This window comes from Gossypium hirsutum, chromosome A02 (assembly GCF_007990345.1).
Source record: "Gossypium hirsutum isolate 1008001.06 chromosome A02, Gossypium_hirsutum_v2.1, whole genome shotgun sequence".
In the NCBI taxonomy this organism is placed as follows: domain Eukaryota; kingdom Viridiplantae; phylum Streptophyta; class Magnoliopsida; order Malvales; family Malvaceae; genus Gossypium; species Gossypium hirsutum.
The window spans coordinates 3,928,698-3,953,376 of record NC_053425.1 but is presented as its reverse complement, the minus strand read 5'-3'; the positions used below and the strand labels follow the sequence as shown (position 1 = coordinate 3,953,376).

Here is a 24,679-nt window from a genome sequence, read left to right as displayed (position 1 = left end):
ATTAAATCGCTAAAGCTAAAATTTTAGAATTGTTGTATAAATTTTTAAAATTTAATAAGTGTAAAGGATAGGTGCAATAAATTATACATAATACAAGATTTGTGTTTTTAAGATATTGTTAGAATAAAAAAATATATCTTATACAAAAATAATGATGGTACTAAAATATACAAAAATATTGCACATAATTTATTCCTTGTTTCACTGTATTAATCTTACAATGGTATTTCTATATATTCATTTTTTTTTGCACTTCAATTTTGTTTTCCTTTATTGTTTCATGTTCACTTGAATGTGTACATTTGTCCACTTCTCAATTGTTTAATATATTCAAATTAAGATTATCTCTTTTACAATTATATAAGAAATCATTTAATATATAAATTAAAAAATACTAATTAATCTAAACCCTAAACCTCTTAACTCCTATCCCTTAAACACTAAACCCTAAACCCTTAACCCCAAACCCTTACACCTTAAACTCCAACCATAACCCCTAAACCTTAAATCATAATCCCTAAACCCATAATTCATCATAAACCTTCAAATACTAGTTAACTCTTAAACCTTAAACCCTAAACCATATATCTTAAACCATAGTTAACTCATAAACCATAAACCCTAAACCATATATATTAAACCATAAACCATAAACTATAATGATAATTAATTTGATATTTTAAATTCAATACTATCTCTTTTACGATTATATAAGAAAATATTTAATATATTGTATAACCATAAATTTTAATAATTATTGTTTTAGGGGTTATAGATTAGTGTTTATGATTTTTTTGGGTTTAGGAGTTATATGACTTTTAGCGGCGTTTTTCTAAAAGCGCTGCTAATGCTCTGGTTTTTAGCGGCGTTTTGTCAAAAGTGCCGCTAATGCTCTAGTTTTTAGCGGCGTTTTTGGTAAAAACGCTGCTATTGCTCTATTTTTAGTGGCGTTTTTGGTAAAACGCCGCTATTGCTATGTGTTTTACAATTTTTACGGTGTTTTTTGATAAAACACCGCTAAAGCCCTATTTTCCTTGTTTTATAATAAAAAAGTAATTAAAATAAATTTAGTAGTAATTAAAATAAATTTAGTCCAAATAAAAAAAAATTTTAAATTTAGTCTTTAGGTGAAATTTTTAATTAATTAGTCCTTGAGGTAAGCTTACACTCAGTTGGTAAGCTATGAAATTGCCATATGTATAACTTTTATGCCGAGTGTCCCTCACATTTCGGACACTTTCCTCCTTCGCAAAACAGCCAGGTGTACGCTCACGTGTCAATGTTGGGTTACGTGTTAAGGCCCCAACATTCCGATCCACCGGTCAATCCCCTCTATATACTCTGTGTACATAAGCTGTGCCCCATATACAAACACTAACGAGCTCAACAAAGTATCCATACGGGACCGCATTACATTTGCCCGAAGTCCAGGAGTATCGATTATTTTTATTGACCCAAGATGAGCCAGGGACAACCTAGGAGGCCTCAACAACCAGCAGGTCAAGGTGAGAACCAAGAGCCTATCAAATATGGAGATGTTTTCAACGTGAGCGGTGAGTTAGCCAACAAGCCTATCGCACCCCAAGATGCAGCCATGATGCAAACAGCTGAGACCCAAGTGTTGGGTCAGACCCAGAAAGGTGGAACCGCTGCCGTGATGCAATCTGCCGCCACGAGGAACGAACAAGTTGGCGTTGTGGGTCATAATAATATAACTGACATTGCTGGTGAACAAGGCGTTAGCGTCGCTGAAACTGATGTTGCTGGTCGGCGTATAATCACTGAGGCAGTCGCTGGCCAGGTGTTTTGATCATTTATTTCTTTTAATTTTTACCTCTCCAATGAACACATTAAAATTTATGCTTTCGTTCGTTTCATTGTTAGGTTGTGGGGCAATATGTTCAAGCAACACCGGTTATGACAAGCCAAGTGGGCGCTGTGCAGCAAAACGCAATAACCATAGGTGAAGCCCTCGAAGCAACCGCTAAAACAGCGGGCGACAAGCCCGTCGATCAAAGCGATGCCGCTGCCGTTCAAGCCGCGGAAGTTCGAGCGACTGGTTCGAATGTCATAATCCCCGGCGGACTCGCCGCTACTGCTCAATCCGCCGCGGCTCATAACGCGACCCTGGATCGCGATGAGGAAAAGATCAAGCTGAATCAAGTTTTAACGGTAAAAAACAATCACTTAAGACCTAGGGTGTATCTCAATATACATTACAGAACATTGAGAGTTAAAAAATGAGGATTATATTTATACTTTGTAGGGTGCAACGGCGAAGTTACCGGCGGATAAAGCAGTGACAAGGCAAGATGCTGAAGGAGTGGTGAGTGCAGAGCTGAGAAACAATCCAAATGTAGCCACACATCCAGGAGGAGTGGCAGCATCTATGGCGGCAGCTGCTAGGCTTAATGAGAATGTCAACGCATAATAATATATACATAGCTTCATCATCTATATGTAGTTTTTTAAAGTTATATATAATGCTGGGGAAGTGAAATCTTGTGTGTTTAAGATAGTATGCATTCTGTAGCAGCTATATATAAAAATGGTGTCCTGTTTTGTAAAATAAGCAAAAGATGGGGTTTCTGTTTTGTTTTAAGTCAATGGAGTGTGTGGCTGCCACCTTTGTTGAATATTCCGGCTAAGTATTAATTGAAGAACATGGATTATATTTACTTGTCGTTATCATCCTCCCAGACATCGTCAACAAAGTCAACTTTCCACATTCATTTTCGTATATAACCTCTCAATGGAAATTTAGTAGACTTTTCTTTGTTTTAGAGAATTTTCTCTCCTTTTTATTGATAATAATTATTATGTCACTCGGATATAATACGAAAAAAGAAATTACGCTGAAAATTCCAGTTTCAACACCTTTTAAGACAACCGGAGACTCCAGTTTTGTTGCCTAAGCCATGTCTCTGCCACGTAACCGGCCTCGCTCACAGTTCTCACCACCGCCAGAAGATGAACCGTACAATATTATCCCCATGCATAATCTCCACATAGATCATCCCGGCCTCCGGTACCCTCAAGTACACGTCGTCCTATCGTCCTTGCGCAACGTAGGTGACCTACGAAAGCCACCATTCTCCCCGTGGGTTCCTTCCATGGACCTCCTCGATTGGTTGGGACTATTCTTTGGTTTCCAACACGATAACATAAAGAACCAAAGGGAACACCTTGTTCTCCACTTGGCTAATGCCCATATGCGCCTCTCTCTGCCACCGGCCGACAACAATGGAACCTTCCAAGTCATAGTCGTCCGCGAATTCCGCTGAAAGCTACTCGAAAACTACAGTAACTGGTGTTCTTACCTGGGGAAGGCATCCAACGTTGACAGTTTAGATTCTGATACTCGTAGAGAGTTGCTTTACGTTGGACTGTATTTATTGATATGGGGAGAATCCGCGAATTTGAGGTTCATGCCTGAATGCATCTGCTACATTTTTCATCACATGGCCATGTAATTGAACAAAATCCTAAAAGATTACATTGATGAAGACACGGGACGGCCATGGATACCATCGCTATCAGGGGAAAACGCGTTTCTAAATCGCGTTGTAAAGCCAATATATGATACGATCAAGGCCGAGGTAGCGAAAAGCAAAAATGGAACCGCTCCCCATGATACGTGGAGGAACTATGATGATTTCAACGAGTACTTTTGGAGCAAGAGTTGTTTTCATACTCTCAACTGGCCACTTGATTTCTACAGTAAGTTTACAAGTGAAAGGAAAATCGGGTTTGTTGAACGCAGGACGTTTTGGAACGTCTACAGAAGCTTCGACAGGCTATGGGTGATGTTGTTTCTCTTCCTTCACATAATGGTAATCTTGGCCTGGGAGGAGAAGAAGTTTCCATGGCTGGCTTTGGATAACAAGGATGTCACTGTTCGAGTTTTATCATTGTTCATCACTTGGAGTGGAATGAGGCTTTTCCATGCTTTACTTGAACCAGCTATGGAGCTTAGTCGTGTTTCGAGACATACGTGGGGACTGGTCCTTAGGATGGTGCTAAGGATTTTGGTTGCTGCAGCATGGACTGGCACTTTTGTGATTTGTTACACAAGGATTTGGGTGCAAAGGTACCACGACAAGCATTGGTCTAATGAGGCTAACCAAAGGGTAACTTTTTTTCTAAGGTTTGCATTTCTTTATGGGTTACCAAATATGTTTTAATTAGTGTTGTTTTTCCTTCCATGTATTTGGCTGAATGCGAAATTATTTAACCTGCTATCATGGTGGTTCCATGGTAACTGTTATATCGGTCAAGGATTGAGGGAAGGGGTAGTTGATAGAATCAAGTATGTTCTATTCTGGGTTGTGGTGTTAGGTACAAAATTTACCTTCAGTTACTTCTTCCAGATCAAGCCCATGATTAGCACAACAAAACAATTGTTGGATTCAACAATTGCAGGCTGTGAGGGGGACTGCAAAGCCATCTTCAGTGTTAGCAACATGTTCATTATTGGATTGTTGTGGGTGCCTGTGGTGTTGATTTACTTGGCTGATACTCAGATTTGGTACTCAATCTATTCTCCCTTTGTGGGGGCTGCCATGGGGTTGCTGCAACTGTTGGGTGAAATTCGAAACATCGAGCAGCTGCGATGGTGGTTTCGGTTCTTTGCCACTGCCATTCAATTCAATTTGCTGCCACAAGAGGAAATAAAAATCACTGGTGGATCTTTCAGGGAAAAACTGTGTGAAACCATTCATCAGCTGAAGGTGAGATGTGGGCTGCAGCTGCCTTTAAAAATGGTCGAACTCAAATCGAACCAGGTTAAGGCTAACAAGTTTGCTTTAATATGGAATGAAATAGTTACCACATTTAGGGAAGAAGATATGATATCTGATCAAGAGGTTGAGCTACTACAGTTGCCTCTGAATTCATGGGAAATCAGGGTCATTCGTTGGCCTTGTTTTCTTTTGGCGAATGAGTTGCTACGTGCTCTTGATCTGGCTACGGACTTACATGATGCGCCGGATAACTGGCTCTGGTATAAAATATGCAAGAATGAGTATTGGAACCCACCATTGTTTGAAAAGTCAAATGGGGTGGGCACCGAAAGTAGAAAGTAATATTGGTTGGCAAGTTGGGTTAAAAGTTGGCATGGGATAATTGCAATTTTGGTCCCTAATTGTATAGGGACATTGCAAGTTGATCCTTGAACCTCAACTATAAATAGGCCTAACCATTGCTTACTTTCTTCATCCCATAATTGCCATTCTCTACTTAAGGCATTATTCTCTCTCTCTATTTGTAAATTTCACTTGTAATTTTTGGAGTGAAATATATTTTGTAGTACCCGAGGACGTAGGCAAAATTTGCTGAACCTCGTTAAAATTCTGGTGTTCTTTATTATTTGTTTTGCATATTTTGTGAATGTGATTGTAGTGATTTATTGTGCTATTAAATTACGATAGAGGGATATTCTGGCTAGGAAAGACTTGGTATTTAAGTGATCTTTGTGATCTACCTCTCTTTCCTGGGAATTGAACTTAGTGTATTTTTCAGTACAATAATTTTACTCTTTCACACGCTTCCGCGCAACAATTGGTACCAGAGCCAGGTTCGTACTTGGGGAATACGACCGTTTACGGTACTATTCACGTATATGGCACTATTCACGTATACGTACTATTCACGTATACGGCACTATTCACGTATATGGTACTGTTCACGTATACAGTAGTTGGGATTGAGGAGAAAAATGGCAGCAGCATCGTCATCAGCAATGACTACTGTGAAAAATGCAAAATTTGAAGTAGAGAAATTTGACGGTACCAATAATTTTGGTATGTGGCAATGTGAGATCCTGGATGTCTTATGTCAGCAAGAGCTAGATATAGCCCTTGAAGAAAAACCTGACAAGATGGATGACAAGGAGTGGGCCAAGATCAATAGACAGACGTGTGGTACAATCCGCCTATGTTTGGCCAAAGAGCAGAAGTACTCTGTCATGAGGGAGACATTAGCGAAGAAGTTATGGGATACACTGGAAGAAAAGTTTCTAACGAAAAGTCTTGAAAATAGGCTTTATATGAAAAAGAAACTTTATCGATTCACGTATGCACCCGGTATGTCGATGAATGACCATGTGAACTCATTCAATAAAATTTTAGCAGACTTGCTAAATTTGGATGAGAAATTTGAAGATGAAGACAAGGCATTATTGTTGTTGAATTCCCTTCCTGATGAATATGATCATCTTACCACCACATTGCTTCATAGGAAGGACACGATCACATTTGATGCAGTCTGTAGTGCGTTGTATAGATCTGAGACTCGAAAGAAAGATAAAAGAGATCACAGAGATACAACCGCAGAAGTCTTAACAGTAAGAGGTCGTTCACACAGCAGCAAATCTGGTAGAAGGGGAAAGTCCAAAGGGAGACCCGCCAAAGATGAATGTGCCTTTTGCCGTGAAAAAGGGCATTGGAAAAAGAATTGTCCTAAGCTACAAAAGGGCAAGGCTATTTCTAATGCATGTGTAGTGGAGCATGATGAGGAGTCAGACTTTAGCTTGGTTGGCATGGCAATGGCATGTCAAACGGATGAGTGGATTTTGGATTCAGGATGTACTTACCATATGTGTCCTAATAAGGACTGGTTTTCTAGTCTTAAAGAGCTAGAAGGTGGAATTGTTCTTATGGGCAATGATAGTGCTTGTAAGACAATGGGAGTGGGTACAGTCCAATTGAAGAATCACGACGGCTCAATCCAAGTCTTGACAGATGTTCGCTACGTACCTAGCCTGAAGAAAAATCTCATCTCATTAGGTGCCCTAGAATCTAAAGGGCTCACAATCACTTTGAGAGATGGATTACTAAAAGTAGTAGCTAGGCAACTGACGGTGATGAAAGGCACAAGAATAAATAACTTGTATTTTTTAAATGGAAGTACAGTTATTGGATCAACATCAACAGTTTCTACAAAAGATGTAGATTCAGAGGCTACCAGATTATGGCATATGCGATTGGGACATGCTGGTGAAAAAGCTTTGCAGACATTGGTGAAGCAAGGCTTATTGAAAGGTGCAAATTCTTGCAAAATAGAATTCTGTGAACATTGTGTTCTGGGCAAGCAGAAGAGGGTAAAATTTGGTCCAGCAATTCACAATACGAAAGGAATTCTGGACTACGTTCACAGTGATGTGTGGGGACCTACCAAAGTAGCTTCTTTGGGAGGTATGCACTATTTTGTTACTTTTGTTGATGATTATTCAAGAAAAGTATGGGTGTATCTAATGAAAAGAAAAAGTGAAGTTTTGGATGCATTTCTGAAATGGAAGAAGATGGTGGAGACTCAGACTGGTCGAAAGGTCAAACGACTTCGATCAGATAATGGTACTGAGTACAAAAACGATCCATTTCTACAAGTATGCCAAGATGAGGGCATTGTGCGACACTTCACTGTTCGGGATACACCACAGCAAAATGGGGTGGCAGAACGAATGAATCGAACTATACTGGAGAAAGTTTGATGTATGTTGTCCAATGCTGGATTGGGCAAAGAATTTTGGGCTGAGGCAGTTACATATGCGTGCCATCTAATTAACCGTTTGCCATCAGCTGCAATAAATGGAAAAACTCCTATGGAGATGTGGACTGGTAAATCTGCTACTGATTATGATTCTTTGCATGTATTTGGTTCCACTGCATATTATCATGTAAAAGAATCTAAGTTAGACCCAAGAGCAAAGAAAGCATTATTCTTGGGTATAACTGATGGAGTAAAAGGATATCGTCTCTGGTGTCCTGATACAAGGAAGATTGTTTTCAGTAGAGATGTGACTTTTGATGAATCAACCATGTTGAAGTACAAGGATTCACAAAAGGATGACAAAACCAGTAGTACTTTGCAGCAGGTGGAGCTTGAAAAGGTTAACGATGATCTAGCTAATATTAAAGGGACAAATGATGAAGAGGTTCCTACCCAAGAACCTCTACAGCAACAAGATTCAATTGCATATAGAAGGCCAAGAAGAGAGATTCGTAAGCTTGCTCGCTTTGATGATATAGTGGCCTATGCACTTCCAATTACAGATGATGATGTTCCTTCTACTTACACAGAAGTAATAAGTAACCCTGATGGTGTAAAGTGGAAGCAAGCAATGAATGAATAAATGCAGTCTCTTCATAAAAATAAGACCTGGGAGTTGGTGACACTACCCAAGGGAAAGAAGGCAATTGGATGCAAATGGGTATATGCAAAGAAGGAAGGATTTCCTGATAAAAATGAAATTCATTACAAGGCTAGATTAGTAGCAAAGGGTTACGGTCAGAAAGAAGGAATAGAATACAATGAAGTGTTTTCTCCAGTTGTGAAGCATTCGTCTATTCGAATTTTGCTAGCCTTGGTTGCGCAATATGATCTTGAACTAGTTCAGCTTGATGTGAAGACCGCGTTTTTACACGGTGATTTGGAAGAGGAAATCTATATGACTCAGCCAGATGGATTCAAGGTTGCTGGAAAAGAAAATTGGGTTTGCAAACTGACAAAGTCGCTTTATGGATTGAAGCAATCTCCGAGGCAGTGGTACAAGCGATTTGATCAGTTCATGAAAGGGCAAAGGTACACAAGAAGTAAATTTGATCATTGCGTGTATTTTCAGAAGCTACAAGAAGGAACTTTCATATACTTGCTCTTATATGTTGATGATATGCTAATAGCATCTAAGAGTAAAGTTGAGATTGAAAGATTGAAGACTCAACTCAATCTCGAGTTTAAGATGAAAGATCTAGGAGAAGCTAAAAAGATTCTCGGCATGGAAATATGGAGAGATAGAGCTCATGATAGAGTTAGCTTGTCTCAGAAGCAGTATTTGAAAAAGGTACTACAGCAGTTTGGCATGAACAAGCAGACAAAACCTGTAAGTACCCCGTTGGCTTCTCATTTCAAGCTTTCTGCACAACTATCTCCTTCGACGAATACAGAATGAGAATACATGTTGCAAGTTCCGTATTCTAATGCAGTGGGTAGCTTGATGTATGCAATGGTGTGTACAAGACCCGACATTTCACAGGCAGTTAGTATAGTGAGCAGGTATATGCATAATCCTGGAAAAGGACATTGGCAAGCTGTGAAATGGATTCTACGGTATATTCAGAAGACCGTGGATGTTAGATTACTGTTCAAGCAGGATAATACACTTGGTAAAGGTGTTATTGGGTACGTTGATTCTGACTATGCCGGTGATTTGGACAAGCGAAGATCAACCACCGGTTATGTGTTTACACTTGCTGGAGGACCAATAAGTTGGAAGTCTACACTACAGTCTACAGTTGCATTGTCAACCACAGAAGCCGAGTACATGGCTGTAACAGAGGCTGTAAAGGAGGCTATTTGGTTACAAGGTATGGCTAAAACCTTGGGGTTGGTTCAAGAGCATATTAACGTGTATTGTGATAGTCAAAGTGCTATTCATTTAGCAAAGAATCAAGTCTATCATGCACGTACAAAACATATCGACGTACGATTCCATTTTGTGCGGGAAATTATTGAAGAGGGGAAAATTTGTCTTCAGAAGATCAAGACTGCAGATAATCCCGCAGATATGATGACCAAGGTGGTAACAGCAACCAAGTTCGAACATTGTTTGAACTTGATTAATATCCTGCAAGTTTAACAGTTGAAGAAGGCACTATCAAGTATTGTTGTCAAAAGCAGAAAGAATTGTGTGAAGATAAGATTATCGTAATCAAATCTTCAAGGTGGAGATTATTGGAACCCACCATTTTTTGAAAAGTCAAATGGGGTGGGCAGCGAAAGTAGAAAGTAATATTGGTTGGCAAGTTGGGTTAAAAGTTGGCATGGGATAATTGCAATTTTGGTCCCTAATTGTATAGGGACATTGCAAGTTGATCCTTGAACCTCAACTATAAATAGGCCTAACCATTGCTTACTTTCTTCATCCCATAATTGCCATTCTCTACTTAAGGCATTATTCTCTCTCTCTATTTGTAAATTTCACTTGTAATTTTTGGAGTGAAATTTATTTGGTAGTGCCCGAGGACGTAGGCAAAATTTGCTGAACCTCGTTAAAATTCTGGTGGTATTTATTATTTGTTTTGCATATTTTGTGAATGTGATTGTAGTGATTTATTGTGCTATTAAATTACGATAGAGGAATATTCTGGCTAGGAAAGACTTGGTATTTAAGTGATCTTCGTGATCTACCTCTCTTTCCTGGGAATTGAACTTAGTGTGATTTTTCAGTACAATAATTTTACTCTTTCACACGCTTCCGCGCAACAATGAGTATAGGCGTTGTGCTGTGATTGAAACATATGATTGTTTCAAGTATTTGATGCTTCATAAACTAATCAAAAGCAATACCGAGGAGCATTCCATTCTCAAAGCCTTGTTTCGAGAAATTGATCATTCTATCGAGACCGAGAAGTTCACTAAGACATTTAGAACGATTGCACTGCTTCAAATCCATTCCAAGTTGATAAAACTTGTTGAGCTGTTGCTTGAACCAAACGAGAGTGTGAATGAGATTGCTGATGCTATGCAGTCACTTTACGCAATTGTTGTTCCTTACCTTTTCAAAGCAAAGACAATGGACCAGTTGAGGGAAGATGAACTGGCTCCCAAGAGCCGATCCGCCATGGCAAGGTGGCTATTTAAGAACACAGTTGAGTCGCTGGATCCTAGTAACAAGGACTTCTATATGCAGGTTAAGCGCTTGCATACAATTCTTACCAGCAGGGACTCGATGCATACCATTCCTGTTAATAACGAGGCAAGGCGTCGACTTGCTTTCTTTAGTAACTCACTCTTTATGAAAATGCCTCGAGCTCCTCAAGTGAAGAAGATGATAGCTTTCAGTGTCCTTACCCCTTTCAACGATGAGGATGTGTTGTACAGCAAAGAAACACTCAAAACTAAGAACGGAGATGGGATTTCCATCCTGTATTATTTGCAGACCATTTATGATGATGAGTGGAAGAACTTCATCGAAAGAATGCGTAGAGAGGGAATGGTGACAGCAGATGAAATATGGACAACCAAGTTAAGAGATTTAAGGCTTTGGGCATCTTATAGAGGCCAGACATTTGCACGCACGGTCAGAGGCATGATGTACTATTATCGAGCTCTATTGCTGCTAGCTTTTCTCGATTCTTTAACGGAGACGGATATTACCATAACAAAAGAAGAAGAAGGTATTGCTTTGATGAAGTATACATATGTTGTTTCATGTCAGAAGTATTGGGAACATAAGGCCATAGGGGACCCTCGTGCTGAAGAAATCATTGATCTTTTGAAACACAATGAAGCCCTTCGGATGGCCTATGTTGATCAAGTTTCAACAGGGAGAGATGAGAAGGAATATTATTCGGTTCTCATTAAGTACGAGCATCAATTACAACGGGAGGTGGAGATATATCGAATCAAGTTGCCTGGTCCAATGAACATTGGAGAAGGGAAACCAGAGAATCAAAACCATGGCATTGTCTTCACTCGTGGTGATGCAGTTCAAACTATTGATATGAACCAAGACAACTATTTTGAGGAAGCACTAAAAATCCGTAACCTGTTGGAAGAATTCAAGCACCATCATGGAATCCATAGACCAACTATCTTGGGAGTTAGAGAACATATTTTCAGTGGCTCTGTTTCGTCAGTTGCTTGGTTTATGTCAGCACAGGAAACGAGTTTTGTTACCTTATTTCAACGTCTCTTTGCAAATCCGCTGAAAATCCGAATGCATTACGGCCATCCTGATGTGTTCGATAGGCTTTGGTTCATGACTCGTGGCGGCCTTAGTAAAGCCTCCAAAGTGATTAATATCAGTGAGGACATTTTTGCCGGCTTCAACTGTATTTTGCGAGGGGGCAGTGTCACACACCATGAATACATTCAAGTTGGCAAAGGACGAGACCTCGGATTGAATCAAATATCAACCTTTGAAGCGAAGATAGCTTGTGGGAGTGGTGAACAATTCCTCAGCAGAGATGTTTACAGGTTGGGTCAAAGAGTTAATTTTTTCAGGATGTTATCATTCTTTCACACAACAATTGGATATTTCTTCAATACAACAGTGATCATCCTTTCTGTCTATGGATTCCTGTGGGGTCAACTTTATCTAGCTCTCAGTGGTGTTGAAAATTGCATTCTAGGGTACGATAACAACAGCAAGAAGGCACTAAGCGCTGTTATCAATCAAGACCTTATCATCCAGTTTGGTCTCTTTACAACACTTCCAGCAATACTCGAGAGCTACGTCGAGAACGGTTTCCTTGAAGCCATTTGGGAATTCTTGATTATGCAGCTCCAGCTTTCAACTGTTTTTTACACATTCTCAATGGGAACGCGTGCACATTTCTTTGGTCGGACCATCCTTCACGGAGGTGCAAAGTATCGACAAACCGGGCGTAATTTCGTCGTACAACACACAAGTTTCGCAGAGAACTACAGATTGTACGCACGCAGCCATTTCATAAAGCCCATAGAGTTTGGATTGATTCTTATGGTTTATGCAACATACACCCCATCAGCCAAGCTCACATTTTTTTACCTAGACATGTCAGTCACATGTTGGCTCCTAGTTCTCTCATGGATATTTGCTCCCTTCCTATTCAATCCTTCGGGTTTCGATTGGCTAAAGACCGTACACGACTTTGATGATTTCATGAACTGGATTTGGTACCGCAGTGGCATGTTTGCAAAGGCTACAGAAAGCTGGGAAAGTTGGTGGTACGAGGAGAAGCACCATTTAGTCATAACCAGCCTATGGGGAAAGCTACTGGAAATCATTTTGAACCTACGTTTCTTCTTTTTCCAATATGGAATTGTATACCATCTGGGAATATCAGGCCAAAGTAGGAGTGTTTTCGTTTACTTGTGGTCTTGGATCTTCATATTCGCAGCATTCGGAATCTATCTAACGATGTCGTATGTTCGGGACAAGTACGGAGCAAAAAAGCATATATATGCTAGGCTGGCTGAATTCCTTTTGATGGTACTTGGTATACTTGCTATTATTGCTCTGAGGCGGTCCACAGCCTTCAAAAATGTTGATATTTTCACCAGCCTGTTGGCTCTTGTTCCTACTGGTTGGGGACTTATATCCATAGCTCAGGTATTTCGACCCCTTCTTCGGCATACCAGACTGTGGGACTCTGTGGTTTCCTTGGCTCGATACTATGAGATGATGTTTGGAGTCATAGTGATGGGTCCAGTGACAGTTTTATCATGGATGCCTGGGTTCCAATCAATGCAAACAAGGATTCTATTTAATGATGCATTTAGCAGAGGCCTGCAAATGTTCAAGATTATCACACACAAAGTACATCAAAAGGATGTCTAAGCTTAACTTACTATTGTACCTCATTTTTAATAAATATATTTATTGGCATTACTTTTAATTATTATCATAATCATTTCAATTAAAGGGTTAAATTTTAATAAATTTTAAGTGACTACATAACTATTATTTCATAGTAATATATCATTAAATTTTAATAAAATCTAAATTTAAAAATCAAATTGGAAAATGTTGTCAATTTTCAGGAATAATATGAATAAAAAAATGTTTAAAGACTCGGATTAATTTTTTTATAAAATTTTAATAATTAACAAATTTATTGTTTAATAAAAATAATGAATAAAAATTAATTAAAATGTCATCAAGTTATTGATTGAAGCAATAATACGAGTTTGAATTTGAAAATACCTCGAGTTCAATAAAAAATACGATTTTAAAAAATCTCAAAACATTACATTTAAATCCTTAAAAATAGAAAAATCTCTAGAATATAACATAAAAAATTCCCAAATTGCATTGCATGTTTTAAATTCATGAATATTTGACCTTTGTTTTCTCATTTTTTGACATATAAATTAGTTAAGTTTATTTCTTGTCAATGGAAATATAAACTTCTTCTTTGTTTTAGAAAAAGGGGTGCACCAAGTTTTATCGTTTTTTAGAAAAATGTTGATATTTTCACCAGTCTATTGGCTTTTATTCCTACTGGTTGGGGACTTATATAGATTGCTCAGGTATTTCGACCCCTTCTTCGGCATACCAGACTCTGGGACTCTGGTTTCCTTGGCTCGATTCTATGAAATACTATTTGGAGTTATTGTGTTGGCTCCAGTGGCAGCTTTATCATGGATCCCTAGATTCCAGCCAATGCAAACCAGGATTCTATTTAATGATGCACTTAGCAAAGGCCTGTAAATGTTCAAAATTATTACAGAGAAAGTACACCAAAAAGATGTCTAAGCTCCACATAGTATTGTAGGTAACTTTCAATCATCAGTTTCTTACACTACTCAGTGTCTGCCTTTAAGGGTTCTGGTGCACTACACTAAATATAAATACATTCTATTTCGTTATGCTTGGTTTCTAGCATTCACTTCCTAGAGGCCTTATATTAGTCTTCTTTTCCACATCTAAATATATGTCGAATACAGACATAAATACTTTAAGAAACAAAAAAAAGAAGAAGCTGCTTCATCAATTAACCCGCAAATAATCAAACATTTACAAAGTGAGCATATGTACATTTACTAGGGCAGAAAATCTGTAGAACTACTGATCCTTTCTACCATGAAACAGAAAGAACAAGCATCTACTTGCTATGAATTAATATTGCATCATTAGGACAGTGATTTCATTTAGCAAACTCGAGAACTTTAGAATGCAAACCGAAAACATAGCCAATATATTATCAGGACAGCCAGATAAATGCACTTAAGTGGTAGATACCTGCACTGCTTTCTTGGGTCTTCTTTGTTTAAGTTTAACCTTCACATTTACTCCATTATCGATAATAGATTCAAGAACTATCTGAAGCTTCCCCTCTAACTTGTCCCCTTTCCTTGGTGTGTAAATAACATCATGTATATCATCATCCAATGCTCTCTGAGCCAAAATCAAACCCACAGCAGCGCAAGCAGAAGCATTTCTAGTGGAACCTAAATCAATTTTCATGTCCTTAGAAATGGAATGAGCTACGGCAACAACCTTGCTACTGGCCCGATGAATGATGCAAGCGCGAACCGATGCTTTCGATATGTAAATGTCAAGGCAAAATGGTTCATGATAAGGACCAGTTAGTTGATTAAAAGTGGGAGTTCTCACCTTCTTCTCAGCCGAACAAACCTCCACTTTGTCAGGAATATTTCTAACACTTCCATTTTTAACATCTTTAAGTAGTCTAACATTTGACTTCTCAAGCCTTTTGCTTTCTTTTGGATCATCTTTCTTATGCAAAGACTCCTTATTTTTACTTTCTCTGTGATCATCATTGTTCTTGGGACCTTTCTTCCTATGGAAGTCATAAGCATACTCCTCAAACTCTTTGGAACCATGATCGATTTTATAAAAAAGATTACCCCGGATTCTCATATTATCTATGTCATCGAAGTCTTGATCATCTTCACTTATAGGAGAACCATTATCTACCCTGTGATTAACTGCTTCCATATAGGGTAGTGTTTCCATTTCCCCATCAAACCCTTTGTAAGCATGAGCTAAACCCGACGAGACTCTCCAGGTTTCATCATCCACGAGCTCAATATCATTAGAACCCAATTTAAAAGAGAAATAATTGAACAAAGGAGAAAGATGAATCTTACTAGAGTAGTTGGTCGGCTTGGTATCTTCCTTATTGATAATTGGAGGGAACACTGAGCTGAAACTACGCAGCCTCGTAAGGAACCCGGAATTCCTAATCGATGGGTATGCAATGGTTTTTCTAAGAAAATGTAACGCCATTTAGGATATGGTGTTGTTGACAGAAAAGGACCAAAACTGGCAAGATTGAAGAAGCTTTCAGTGGCAAATCATCGAACGGTTGGTAGGCCTACAAAGATTTGCTTCTTCTAAGACCACCAAGTTATGAATTTTAAGGTTGCAGGTGCTTTTTTTCCAATGAATAAAGCGTAGTTTTAGATCAGGGAACAATCTCTTAAGCTCTTAAAACTGATGGGAGTCTATGGGTGCACAAAACTGGAGAGAAAAAGAGAAGCCATGAAGCCAAGAAAAGGCTGAGAAATGAACTGAATTTATGGGGCCGTGATTATTATTTATAAGTTGGACGCAAAAGCAAGCGGTTAAATTATCCTATTAATCCCTGTATTTCTATATAGTTTGAGATTTAATCCTTGTACTTTGAAATTTTAAAATCCAATCCTCTTGCATTTTTAATTTCAAAATTGTAGCCTAATCTTTATCTTTTTTGTAGTTTCTATCAAGATTTATCAACTTGATAAATTTATATTTTGCTATTATACGAGGACAGCTTAATTCATATGCCTAAGTTGAAGAATTTTAACAAAAAAATTTAACAAAGTTAATTATTGAACTAAGAATTTTAAATTAAAAAAAAATGAGACTTAAATTTTAACTTTTTAAGTGTATCAACTAAATATCAAATTTTATCAAAGCACAAGAATTAACCGCATTTTTTAACCTAAGCTAGCCTTTAGGTTTTTCAATTATTTGACAAAAGTTACATTTCATTAACCGAAGGTAAATTTTGATTTAATTAAATTTTATTATTAGTATTATTAATTTTAATCAAATCAACTTTAAAATACAAATTAAGCACTAAATAGTTATAACAATTTACTGATTGAGTGTTAAAACGATTAGCATCGACATTGTTATTAATACAGGAGGACGTGAGTTCAAAACGCACCAAAGTATTATGGAGTCGCACATATTAGAAATTAAATTGTATTTTATCTCCTTTAAATTAGTCCTTGTATATTAATTTAAAGAATAAATTGGTCATTCCTATTAAAAACTTCGTTCATTTATATGGAGAGATCAATTTTTAACTAAATAATAATAGTCAATTTGATGAAAAAAAATGTAAACTAATCCCAAAACAACAATATTTTGGAGAAAAAAATAACAAAATTTAAATAAAATTCTCATCAAACACCATCTGGAAATCATTGAACCTTTTTTTTTTTTAATATCAAACTGCCAAAAAGCCTTTCCAAATGGCATTCTGTTCTGTTGGAATTTTGAAAGCAACCAAAAAAAAGAGGATGTAAAGTCTCAGATAAACAGAACATATTTCTACAACTAACCCTAGATGGTTTTGTCTTTTGAGTTCCAAGACATGGTTCATTACTTCACAATCACCTAATACTAATATAAGTTCCACTCAACATTAGAAATACAGCTTCTCACCATGTCAAATGCAAGAAGCACACAACAATTATAATAATTAACACACAGGCATTGCTACCATTAAAATGGTTAGTCATTACAAGCAAAAAAACCATTTAGAAAGAAACTTAGCTCGGTTGGTAGTCGTCATCTCAGTAGTTACAATCTCCAGAGTAGTCATCGTCTATCAGTAGTAAGCCTGCTGATATGCTGGTGCTATACCATTACCATACCCTCCATATGCAGGATAGTTCATGGGAGCTCCAGGGTAAGAACCAGCTAGGTGAGGGGCTGCTTCTGGTGAGTACATATACGGACAGGTGGGTGGGGTTTGGGTTCCGTAAATGGCAGGTGGGGGGGATGGGTATGCTGGGACTGCAGCAGGGTACTGAGGGTGTGAGGGAGACCTGACAATTGACGGTGGTGCTGCAAAAGATGAGACATATGCATTCGTTGAACGGCCAGCTTTAGCTGGAGGCATTGGACCGCCATTGCTGGCCCGTGTTCGCTTGTTAGCAGGAACTGCGGATGGCTTTCTCTTCTCAGTCTTGGTCTTCTCTAGCTGCTCAAGGCGTTTCTTGAGGTTCTCTGGGGGAAGCTCTGCCTCGAGTTTGTACTCTTCGATGCACTTCATGACTGCCCGAAGTGCTGATTGCTCTTTGCGTGCAGCAAGTTGCTGTATAAATCAAGAACTACTACTTATTAGTAGAAACATAACTGCTGGAAATGAAGAATACTTTAAGGTATACACTCTCTCCCACCTATTTGTCCATAGTCAATACCACCTATTTCATGGTTTTTGGGATTAATTAGGAGATAAAAAGGTATGCGAAGAGCTTTTATGAATATTTCTTAGATAAAATCTAGAGAAAATCCCACATCCCTAATCCTCACAATAAAAAGTGAACCTCAATACCATTAACCGCCACAAAGAATATATGACAGCAATCAAACAAAAGAACAGAACACTCTGCTTACGCAAAGAAAAGGATAATTGAATATCCCTAACAGTAGAGAATAAAACCCATTATCAGTACGACTAAAGAACGGCATACCGCAGCCCGGCCGGCATTATTGGGATCTTCCAAAATAGATGAAGCTGCCTTCTTTGCATCCTTCAAGAAAGCTTTTAGCAGGGCCACAGGGGGGAACCTGTCAACGAGGCTGACTTCATAAGTGAAATGAACTGCATCAAGCTGTTGTCCTTTACTGATCAATTCTTCAATCATGTCTGCAGAAAAGAACTTAAAAGGCATTACAAACTAAATCTTGTAATTGTAATTTAATGAGTCAGGTTCCAATTAACTATGGTAAATAGTCATAGAAAGGATCAACAAAAGCTATGTTTTCAATGAAATCTTGACCATGTTAAGGATTTAACAGTGTTAAAATAACATACAAATTAATTATCCTAAACGTAGATCGATATAAAAATTAGACATTCAATCTTATTTGAGTCATGGATGTTACATCCATTAGGCTGCACTGCTAACACCTTTGAAGTCAGATTTTTCTTAGTAATCCAACCCCATGAATATCTAGCTTTACCCATCTCAACATGAAGTTCTTTGTTCTTAATTCTTTTGAACCACAACAACTAGCTAGTAAACTCTTCACAAGACACAGCACCGAGGTCCCAAAATGATAAAAGTAAATGGTCCTCTGAAGAGAAACTATCTTTCCTCTGAAGAGAAACTATCTTCCAAAAACATCAACCAACATAATGAGAAGACCATGTGTATAAATACCTTCATACACACACACATTTTTATATAGAAGGACCAGTCAAATCACGTGCGAGCTTATACACATGCATGAATCATCTCCCAATTATGTAATCTTACAAAAGAAAAGACAAATGCTTTGCCAACATGTTAGATTAGTAGTAGCCAAGTAACATCCTTCATTACGAGTCACTTAATTACGTCTCTAAACTACGGCTTGGATTCTTCATTTTGAAGAAGCACCCATGGCCAGCCAAAATTCAACCAACATGCCCAATGAGTTTTGATTCCAGCTAGCCATCCAAGGATAAAAAGAAAATATATATCATACTCATTGTATCCAAGACTCCTAAATGCAAGCAATACTGCTCATGAAATGCCCTAAAAACTTATCTTTACAACAATTAAGTTAATTCTGCACTTTTGCTACACTATCACAGTGAAGATTAATATCCCCATTCCCAGAGCTTAAGTTAAAAACCCAATTTCTAGAACACAAGCTCCTCTAATAAGCTGCGCCATTTTTGAAACTCTTAAATCATTTTCTCACTAACAGAAACTTAATCATAATTCATAAGAAGTTTTGAAAATACTGTAATTCAATCACGAGAAGAAAATCCCGATACCAGGCATTTTATCACCGAGGCCAAGCGAAACTGCAAGCTTAGGCATTTGTTTCCTCCAAGCAGAGCCAATAACAAGCTTCCTATAAAGCTCCAACTCCTCTTCGTTAACAATCCCAAACGTAATCAAGTGTTGAAAAAAAGTATGAACATCAGGAGTCTTCACATTGTCAATCCCTCCTCTCTCTTCGAGGCTTCTTTTCCATGTCTCCGCGATTTCTTTCGCCTTCTTTTTCACACTCGGCGTAATCAGCATCCTCGATTTTCCGATCACTGGATCAACCACCGCCGGAATCAAGCTTTCTAGAACCAAAACACAAGCCCATCCTAAATCATTTCCTCTCTCATTCCCTCTTTCATCCACCGGAAATACCTCCGATATGGCCTCCATAACGAACTTCGCTGGATCGATGCATTCCGATAAAGCTTCTGGAATTTTCTCTCTTAATAATTCGATATCTTTCTTCCGGCCGGAGACAAAGTTCCAGAACTCTTTAGCTTCCATTCTCAAACACGTTGATTTCAGGATTTGCAAAAGGCCGTCTCCGTTGTCAACTTCTCCGTCGGGATTGTCGTCGTTTAAGGTTTTCAAAGCATCTTTTTTTAGAAGCTCAACTCGGTTGACTGCAATCTTGACGCTGTCGTCGATGCTGAGTTCTCGCTTCTTGAGTGAGTCGAGTGAGGTCTTGGTCTCCGAGTCTAGTGCTTCGATTTTGCGTTTCAAGGCCTCCGATTGTCTAATCAGATTTGCCTCAAGTGAACTTATGTGATCGGAGAGTTCTTTCCACATAAGAGTGCAGCCCGTCATAAGAGATGTTTGATGCTGGAACTCATCGAAACTAGGATGAGTTAACTCGGTTAACTCACCCGGATCGGGGATCGACCCCATCGTGAACTTTCTTTCGTTCGTTAAATCGTCCCGGTGACTGACTCAGTTCGCTGAAACCAAAGGACAGAAGAAATTAGAAATTAGAAGCCCTAGCAATGGAGTGACAAAGGAAGTCAAAAAGCTTAAGCAGATGCTAGCGTGGATCTTTCAGAGCAGGCCACGTGTAATGCTTGTCTCTACCTTACGCCGTCGGTGCGCATACTTTTGTCTGAATTATTTCTTTCCTATTCTTTGTCTACATATATCATATAGGGATAATAGCAAGTTTGACTCCTTACTTTCACAGTCCCTGTATTTTTAATTTATTCATTTTGGTACCTAAACTTTTTATTTCGTTTTTCAATTTGGTACCTGACACTATCGGTGTTAAATGCTGACATCAATTGAGTCATAACCCAATCATGGGCTGAGTTGATTCGTTATTCAGACATGCATTTGTTAACATAAAATAATAAAAACTTAAAAAATATGTATAATTTTTTTATGTGTATATATATTGAGACTACAAATAAGAATACGATATAAAAATGACATTTAATAAATAATGAAACACTTTATAACTTATTTTCTCAATTAAATTATATTTTAATTATTTATCCAACCGAGTTATATCTGATTAATTTATAACACCCATTTAAGAAATTAAAGTTAATTATAGATATATAATGATAAAAGTGAAAACATAATTAAAATTAAAATTTGTAACAAATCAAAGTAAAACTTTGGTTGAATCGATAATGCTGTGGTTTCATATTTCAAGATTAAATCATTGATTAAATTGACTAAATCATAAATACCTAATCTAACCAATTTGATCAATCCAATCTATTTAATTGATTCAATTTAATAAATTATTTAAAATTAAAAAATATTTAAAAAACCGATTCACAAGTTAACCAATTGAACCAATTGAACCAAAGAAATATATATATATATATTAGATTTGAAAGTAATAGCAATAATCATAATTTATTCTTATAAATTGACAAGAAACAACTTGCTCTTTCAACCCATTTTTTATACCATAAATTTTTTAATATGCATTAAAAAAAAAAAGCAAACTAATTATGTAATTTGAACAAAACTCGAAATAAAAAATTGAAATGAGATACTAATTAAAAAAATTTTCAGTGGGAGAAAAAAAATTAAATCTTTTTCTTTTCTAAAACTTGTGGTAATTACATAATACAACCCAAAGAGTAAGCATTTCACTGTAAATTCGACACTTGATCACACACATTATGCTCCTCACAATAACCAGAAAGATCTTTGCGAAGATCCAACGTTGATTTAGTTTCCATCTCTATTGCATCACAATTTGTACGTGTACCAGAGAATAAAGCCTTCTCGGGGGAAGCCGACATTGCTAACGTCTCCCCAGACTCAGAACCGGCAAGTGTGTTTTCCTTAACTGAGACTCGAACTTCAAGTTCATCGGAAACAGCTACGTTATCAACTTGATTAACACCCATACTCGTCGTATCACTCTGACTGTTACGTTCATCAGATTCTCCGACAGATGATTCAGCTAGCCTGTCCCCTGATAGAGTTTCTTCAACATTGTCGACTGCATCTACAGCATCCATATCTATATCACCATCTTCACGGGATTCAGTATTTTTCTCGATAGCAGAATCTGATACCACCATTTTATTTCCCTTGTCTACCGCATTATAGTCCATAGAGGTAGCAAAATTTTCACTGTCCGAAGCAGATTCGGTTTCCTTGTTCCCAGACTGTGAATCAGTCTCATCATCGGACTGATTATCTTCGGCGGGATCATCAAGTCCTACCTTATTCTGCAGCTTAAGTGCATCATGGCTTGAGCTAGGGTTAGCATTGTATTTACTATCTGGGGATGCATCTGAGGAACTACTGGTTCCACAAGTATCATTCGCAGAAACATTTGGACATCGGGAATCTGAATCAGCACCTTCAGTTTTACCATTTATCCGACTAGAATGATTCAAACCACCATCATCACATTCTTGAGTATCATTCCCAGATGATGAACCAGGTTTAGATCCGTTAGCCACCTCAGGTGTCGCTTCAGTACACTTAGCACCTAGAGGGGCAAATCATTGAGGAAGTTAAGAACAGTAAATAAAACATAAATGTGAAACAATTGGAACATTTGCATTACCTGTCACAGCAGTGGCCTCCATGTTTTCCAGCTTCAATAGAACCTTCTGCAGCATATCTATACCAGGAAAGACCAACATATTCACGGACCTCATTTCTTGCTTAACTGACTCTTCTAGTGCGGTGAAACCGAAAACAGCAGTCCATGTATGTGTAAGTTCAGCAATTGCAGGGATGACTAGTTTGTGAACCTTGAGAGAACAGAGAGCCTTCAGAAAACAAAAGAACAAACAAAATCAATGATGCAGGGAACAACAAAGTTAAGCACAAGGCAAACATGATATATATTTATATATATATACACAAAGACAATTCAACGTCTCCATCCTCACGGCTTACCGACTCAATAGCACAGAAAAGCCGTCGGAACATTCCCTGATGCCTGTAGATGTGACGTGTGCCAATGAACGGCATCTCTGCTAGCTCAGTTCCATGGAACCTACATACAGCAATAAGATACCAAATTGGTAAGCATTCATTTGATTAATAGCCCAGATGCATGTAATGCACCCATCCAGCAAGAAGCCAGGTGAGTGTGTTTTGATAAGTGATTCCGGTCTTCACTATGTTTGTTTGACATTTTTATGGGTCCAAGGGGGGAAAGTGCAGCACTACAGATGCTAAAATGTTATTTACCTGATTGATGCTGCAGAAATTATTTCATCACCTCTCTCCAGAATAGCAGTGTAGAAGCCACTATAATTCAGCCGGTTGAAATTCGATCTTGAAAGATAAAAGCAGCAAAAGCAAATTGAAAATAGTTAGATATTTGATGTTCAGAAAAGAACATTACGACCACAGTAACTATAACAAGTACACAATAGACTGCCAACCAGAAAACAGCAAATGGATAAATAACATTAGCCAAAATCATAACATAAGCTGTTGAATGTTAATTTTAAGCTGTTGAATAAAATATATCAGACAGCACATAAATATGAAATTTATCCCTCGGATTATTTGGAAAACTGTTATAATACCTATAATACTACATACAATCATTATTGGACAGTTCTCTGAAAGTAAATCTATAAATGAAAAGAAATGCAATAAGAAATCATAATGTGCATACTGATATTGTGCTCATCCAAACCTGGAAGTAACTGTTCATGCTAATATATCAAACATAATCTAATAAACATAGCAGGAAAATTCAACTACCACAGGATAAAATAAACAAAAACCCACTTCACAAATTAGAATGAGACTAATAATTAACATCAAGAAAAAAAAAAAGTGTGATATGCTAGACAAGCACTATCATGGAGAAACTAATATGACCAACATCCTAATAAAATTCAGCAACCAAAATGCTTACCCACAATTGTAAAGGACATTATTGACTATGTTGATCCCACTTCTCCTGTCAACAATGGGCAAAAAGCATTCATCCATCACAGTCAGTGCAACAGCTAGTTTAGAATTGCATTCCACCCTTTGCGTAAGCCCTCTGGCAATTATATCCAAATCTGCACCTGTTCTTCGAATAAGAGACCATGAAAATCCTGCTTCGAGTTCATGTTTGACCCCTAGATACTTCTGTAAATGCGCAAAGAGCTGTAGAAACAACAAAAATATTTCTTAATATGTGACTTCATATTTTTAAACATAGTGCCTTCATAGTATGATATAAAAGCAGTTAAGCCAGGAACCAGATCATGGCGCTAGAAAAAAGCAAAAAATATACCAACTTTTATTCAGGGAAAATAAAGAAAGTGAGAATCTATAGTTTCATTATGCATCAACTCAATTAGGAAAGAACCTAAAAGAACAAATTCCTGAATCAAATGATGAGATAAGATACAACTAAAACTGCCAGACAATGATATATCACACACCTACAAACCAACCTTTCTGCTTAAACATTTATAAAAAAAATAAAAAAGCAAACACTGCAGCAAATACGAACTTTATTGCTACACTTCATGATAACAGTTTCACCCACAGCAACAGCAAAAATTTGTGTTGCTCACTTATAAAATTTTAAAGAAAAATTATGACTTCCCAATTAAAGAGATAAAAAATGAAACTTTGATATGCATAAATTGAATAATAGAGAAACAAAATCCCAAGACAAATGGCATGATATACAATCTAACAGAAAACACATATACAAACCTTGATGACCTGTTCATATATAACAGAGGATAAAGGTCAA

The 24,679-nt window shown here is 37.6% G+C and overlaps 3 protein-coding genes, 2 non-coding genes and 1 pseudogene across 6 annotated transcripts in view; 3 read left to right on the top strand and 3 right to left on the bottom strand.

Moving 5' to 3' along the window:
• The first annotated feature begins 1,370 nt into the window (after positions 1–1,370).
• On the top strand, positions 1,371–2,678 carry LOC107942670 (late embryogenesis abundant protein D-34-like). Its single transcript, XM_016876377.2, has 3 exons — positions 1,371–1,801; positions 1,885–2,172; positions 2,267–2,678. The coding sequence occupies exons 1-3, from the start codon at positions 1,460–1,462 to the stop codon at positions 2,429–2,431; spliced, it is 795 nt and encodes a 264-aa protein (XP_016731866.1). The 5' UTR covers positions 1,371–1,459; the 3' UTR covers positions 2,432–2,678.
• Positions 2,679–2,811: 133 nt separating this feature from the next.
• Positions 2,812–13,321, top strand: LOC107942672 (callose synthase 12-like; annotated as a pseudogene).
• LOC121216629 (small nucleolar RNA J33) lies at positions 11,076–11,156 on the top strand. Its single transcript, XR_005912814.1, has one exon. It is a non-coding gene; the product is annotated as a small nucleolar RNA J33 (small nucleolar RNA).
• Positions 13,322–14,454: 1,133 nt separating the features above from the next.
• On the bottom strand, positions 14,455–16,259 carry LOC107942669 (uncharacterized). 2 transcript variants are annotated; one of them, XM_016876376.2, is made up of 2 exons: positions 15,598–16,253; positions 14,455–15,509 (listed from the first exon to the last, which is right to left on the bottom strand). In XM_016876376.2, the coding sequence occupies exon 2, from the start codon at positions 15,461–15,463 to the stop codon at positions 14,711–14,713; it is 753 nt and encodes a 250-aa protein (XP_016731865.2). In that variant the 5' UTR covers positions 15,464–15,509; positions 15,598–16,253; the 3' UTR covers positions 14,455–14,710. The 2 variants fall into 2 exon arrangements, with proteins under 2 accessions (XP_016731865.2, XP_016731864.2); XM_016876375.2 differs by having other exon boundaries at positions 14,455–16,259.
• Positions 16,260–17,047: 788 nt separating this feature from the next.
• Positions 17,048–20,594, bottom strand: LOC107942677 (FRIGIDA-like protein 4a). Its single transcript, XM_016876382.2, has 3 exons — positions 19,494–20,594; positions 18,199–18,374; positions 17,048–17,819 (listed from the first exon to the last, which is right to left on the bottom strand). Exons 1-3 carry the CDS (start codon positions 20,377–20,379, stop codon positions 17,331–17,333), a joined length of 1,551 nt encoding a protein of 516 aa, XP_016731871.1. The 5' UTR covers positions 20,380–20,594; the 3' UTR covers positions 17,048–17,330.
• Positions 20,595–21,510: 916 nt separating this feature from the next.
• Positions 21,511–24,679, bottom strand: part of LOC107942676 (callose synthase 12) — a 28,308-nt gene continuing 25,139 nt past the window's right edge. Inside the window, exons 7-11 of the transcript XR_005910518.1 lie at positions 23,840–24,078; positions 23,158–23,244; positions 22,861–22,960; positions 22,523–22,730; positions 21,511–22,444 (exon numbers count right to left, since the gene is read on the bottom strand). This is a non-coding gene — a transcript (callose synthase 12). The remainder of the gene's footprint in view (positions 22,445–22,522; positions 22,731–22,860; positions 22,961–23,157; positions 23,245–23,839; positions 24,079–24,679) is intronic.

What these genes read in the sequence shown, in the direction of transcription:
- LOC107942669 (XM_016876375.2), bottom strand. Translation starts at nt 15,736, where the DNA reads ATGGCGTTACATTTTCTTAGAAAAACCATTGCATACCCATCGATTAGG.
- LOC107942677 (XM_016876382.2), bottom strand. Translation starts at nt 20,379, where the DNA reads ATGGGGTCGATCCCCGATCCGGGTGAGTTAACCGAGTTAACTCATCCT. An exon ending in CCTCGGTGATAAAATGCCTG is followed by an intron (nt 18,375 to 19,493) that starts GTATCGGGATTT and finishes TCTTTTCTGCAG; the next exon opens with ACATGATTGAAGAATTGATC. An exon ending in ATAATGCCGGCCGGGCTGCG is followed by an intron (nt 17,820 to 18,198) that starts GTATGCCGTTCT and finishes TGATTTATACAG; the next exon opens with CAACTTGCTGCACGCAAAGA.
- LOC107942670 (XM_016876377.2), top strand. Translation starts at nt 1,460, where the DNA reads ATGAGCCAGGGACAACCTAGGAGGCCTCAACAACCAGCAGGTCAAGGT. An exon ending in CTGAGGCAGTCGCTGGCCAG is followed by an intron (nt 1,802 to 1,884) that starts GTGTTTTGATCA and finishes TTTCATTGTTAG; the next exon opens with GTTGTGGGGCAATATGTTCA. An exon ending in AGCTGAATCAAGTTTTAACG is followed by an intron (nt 2,173 to 2,266) that starts GTAAAAAACAAT and finishes TATACTTTGTAG; the next exon opens with GGTGCAACGGCGAAGTTACC.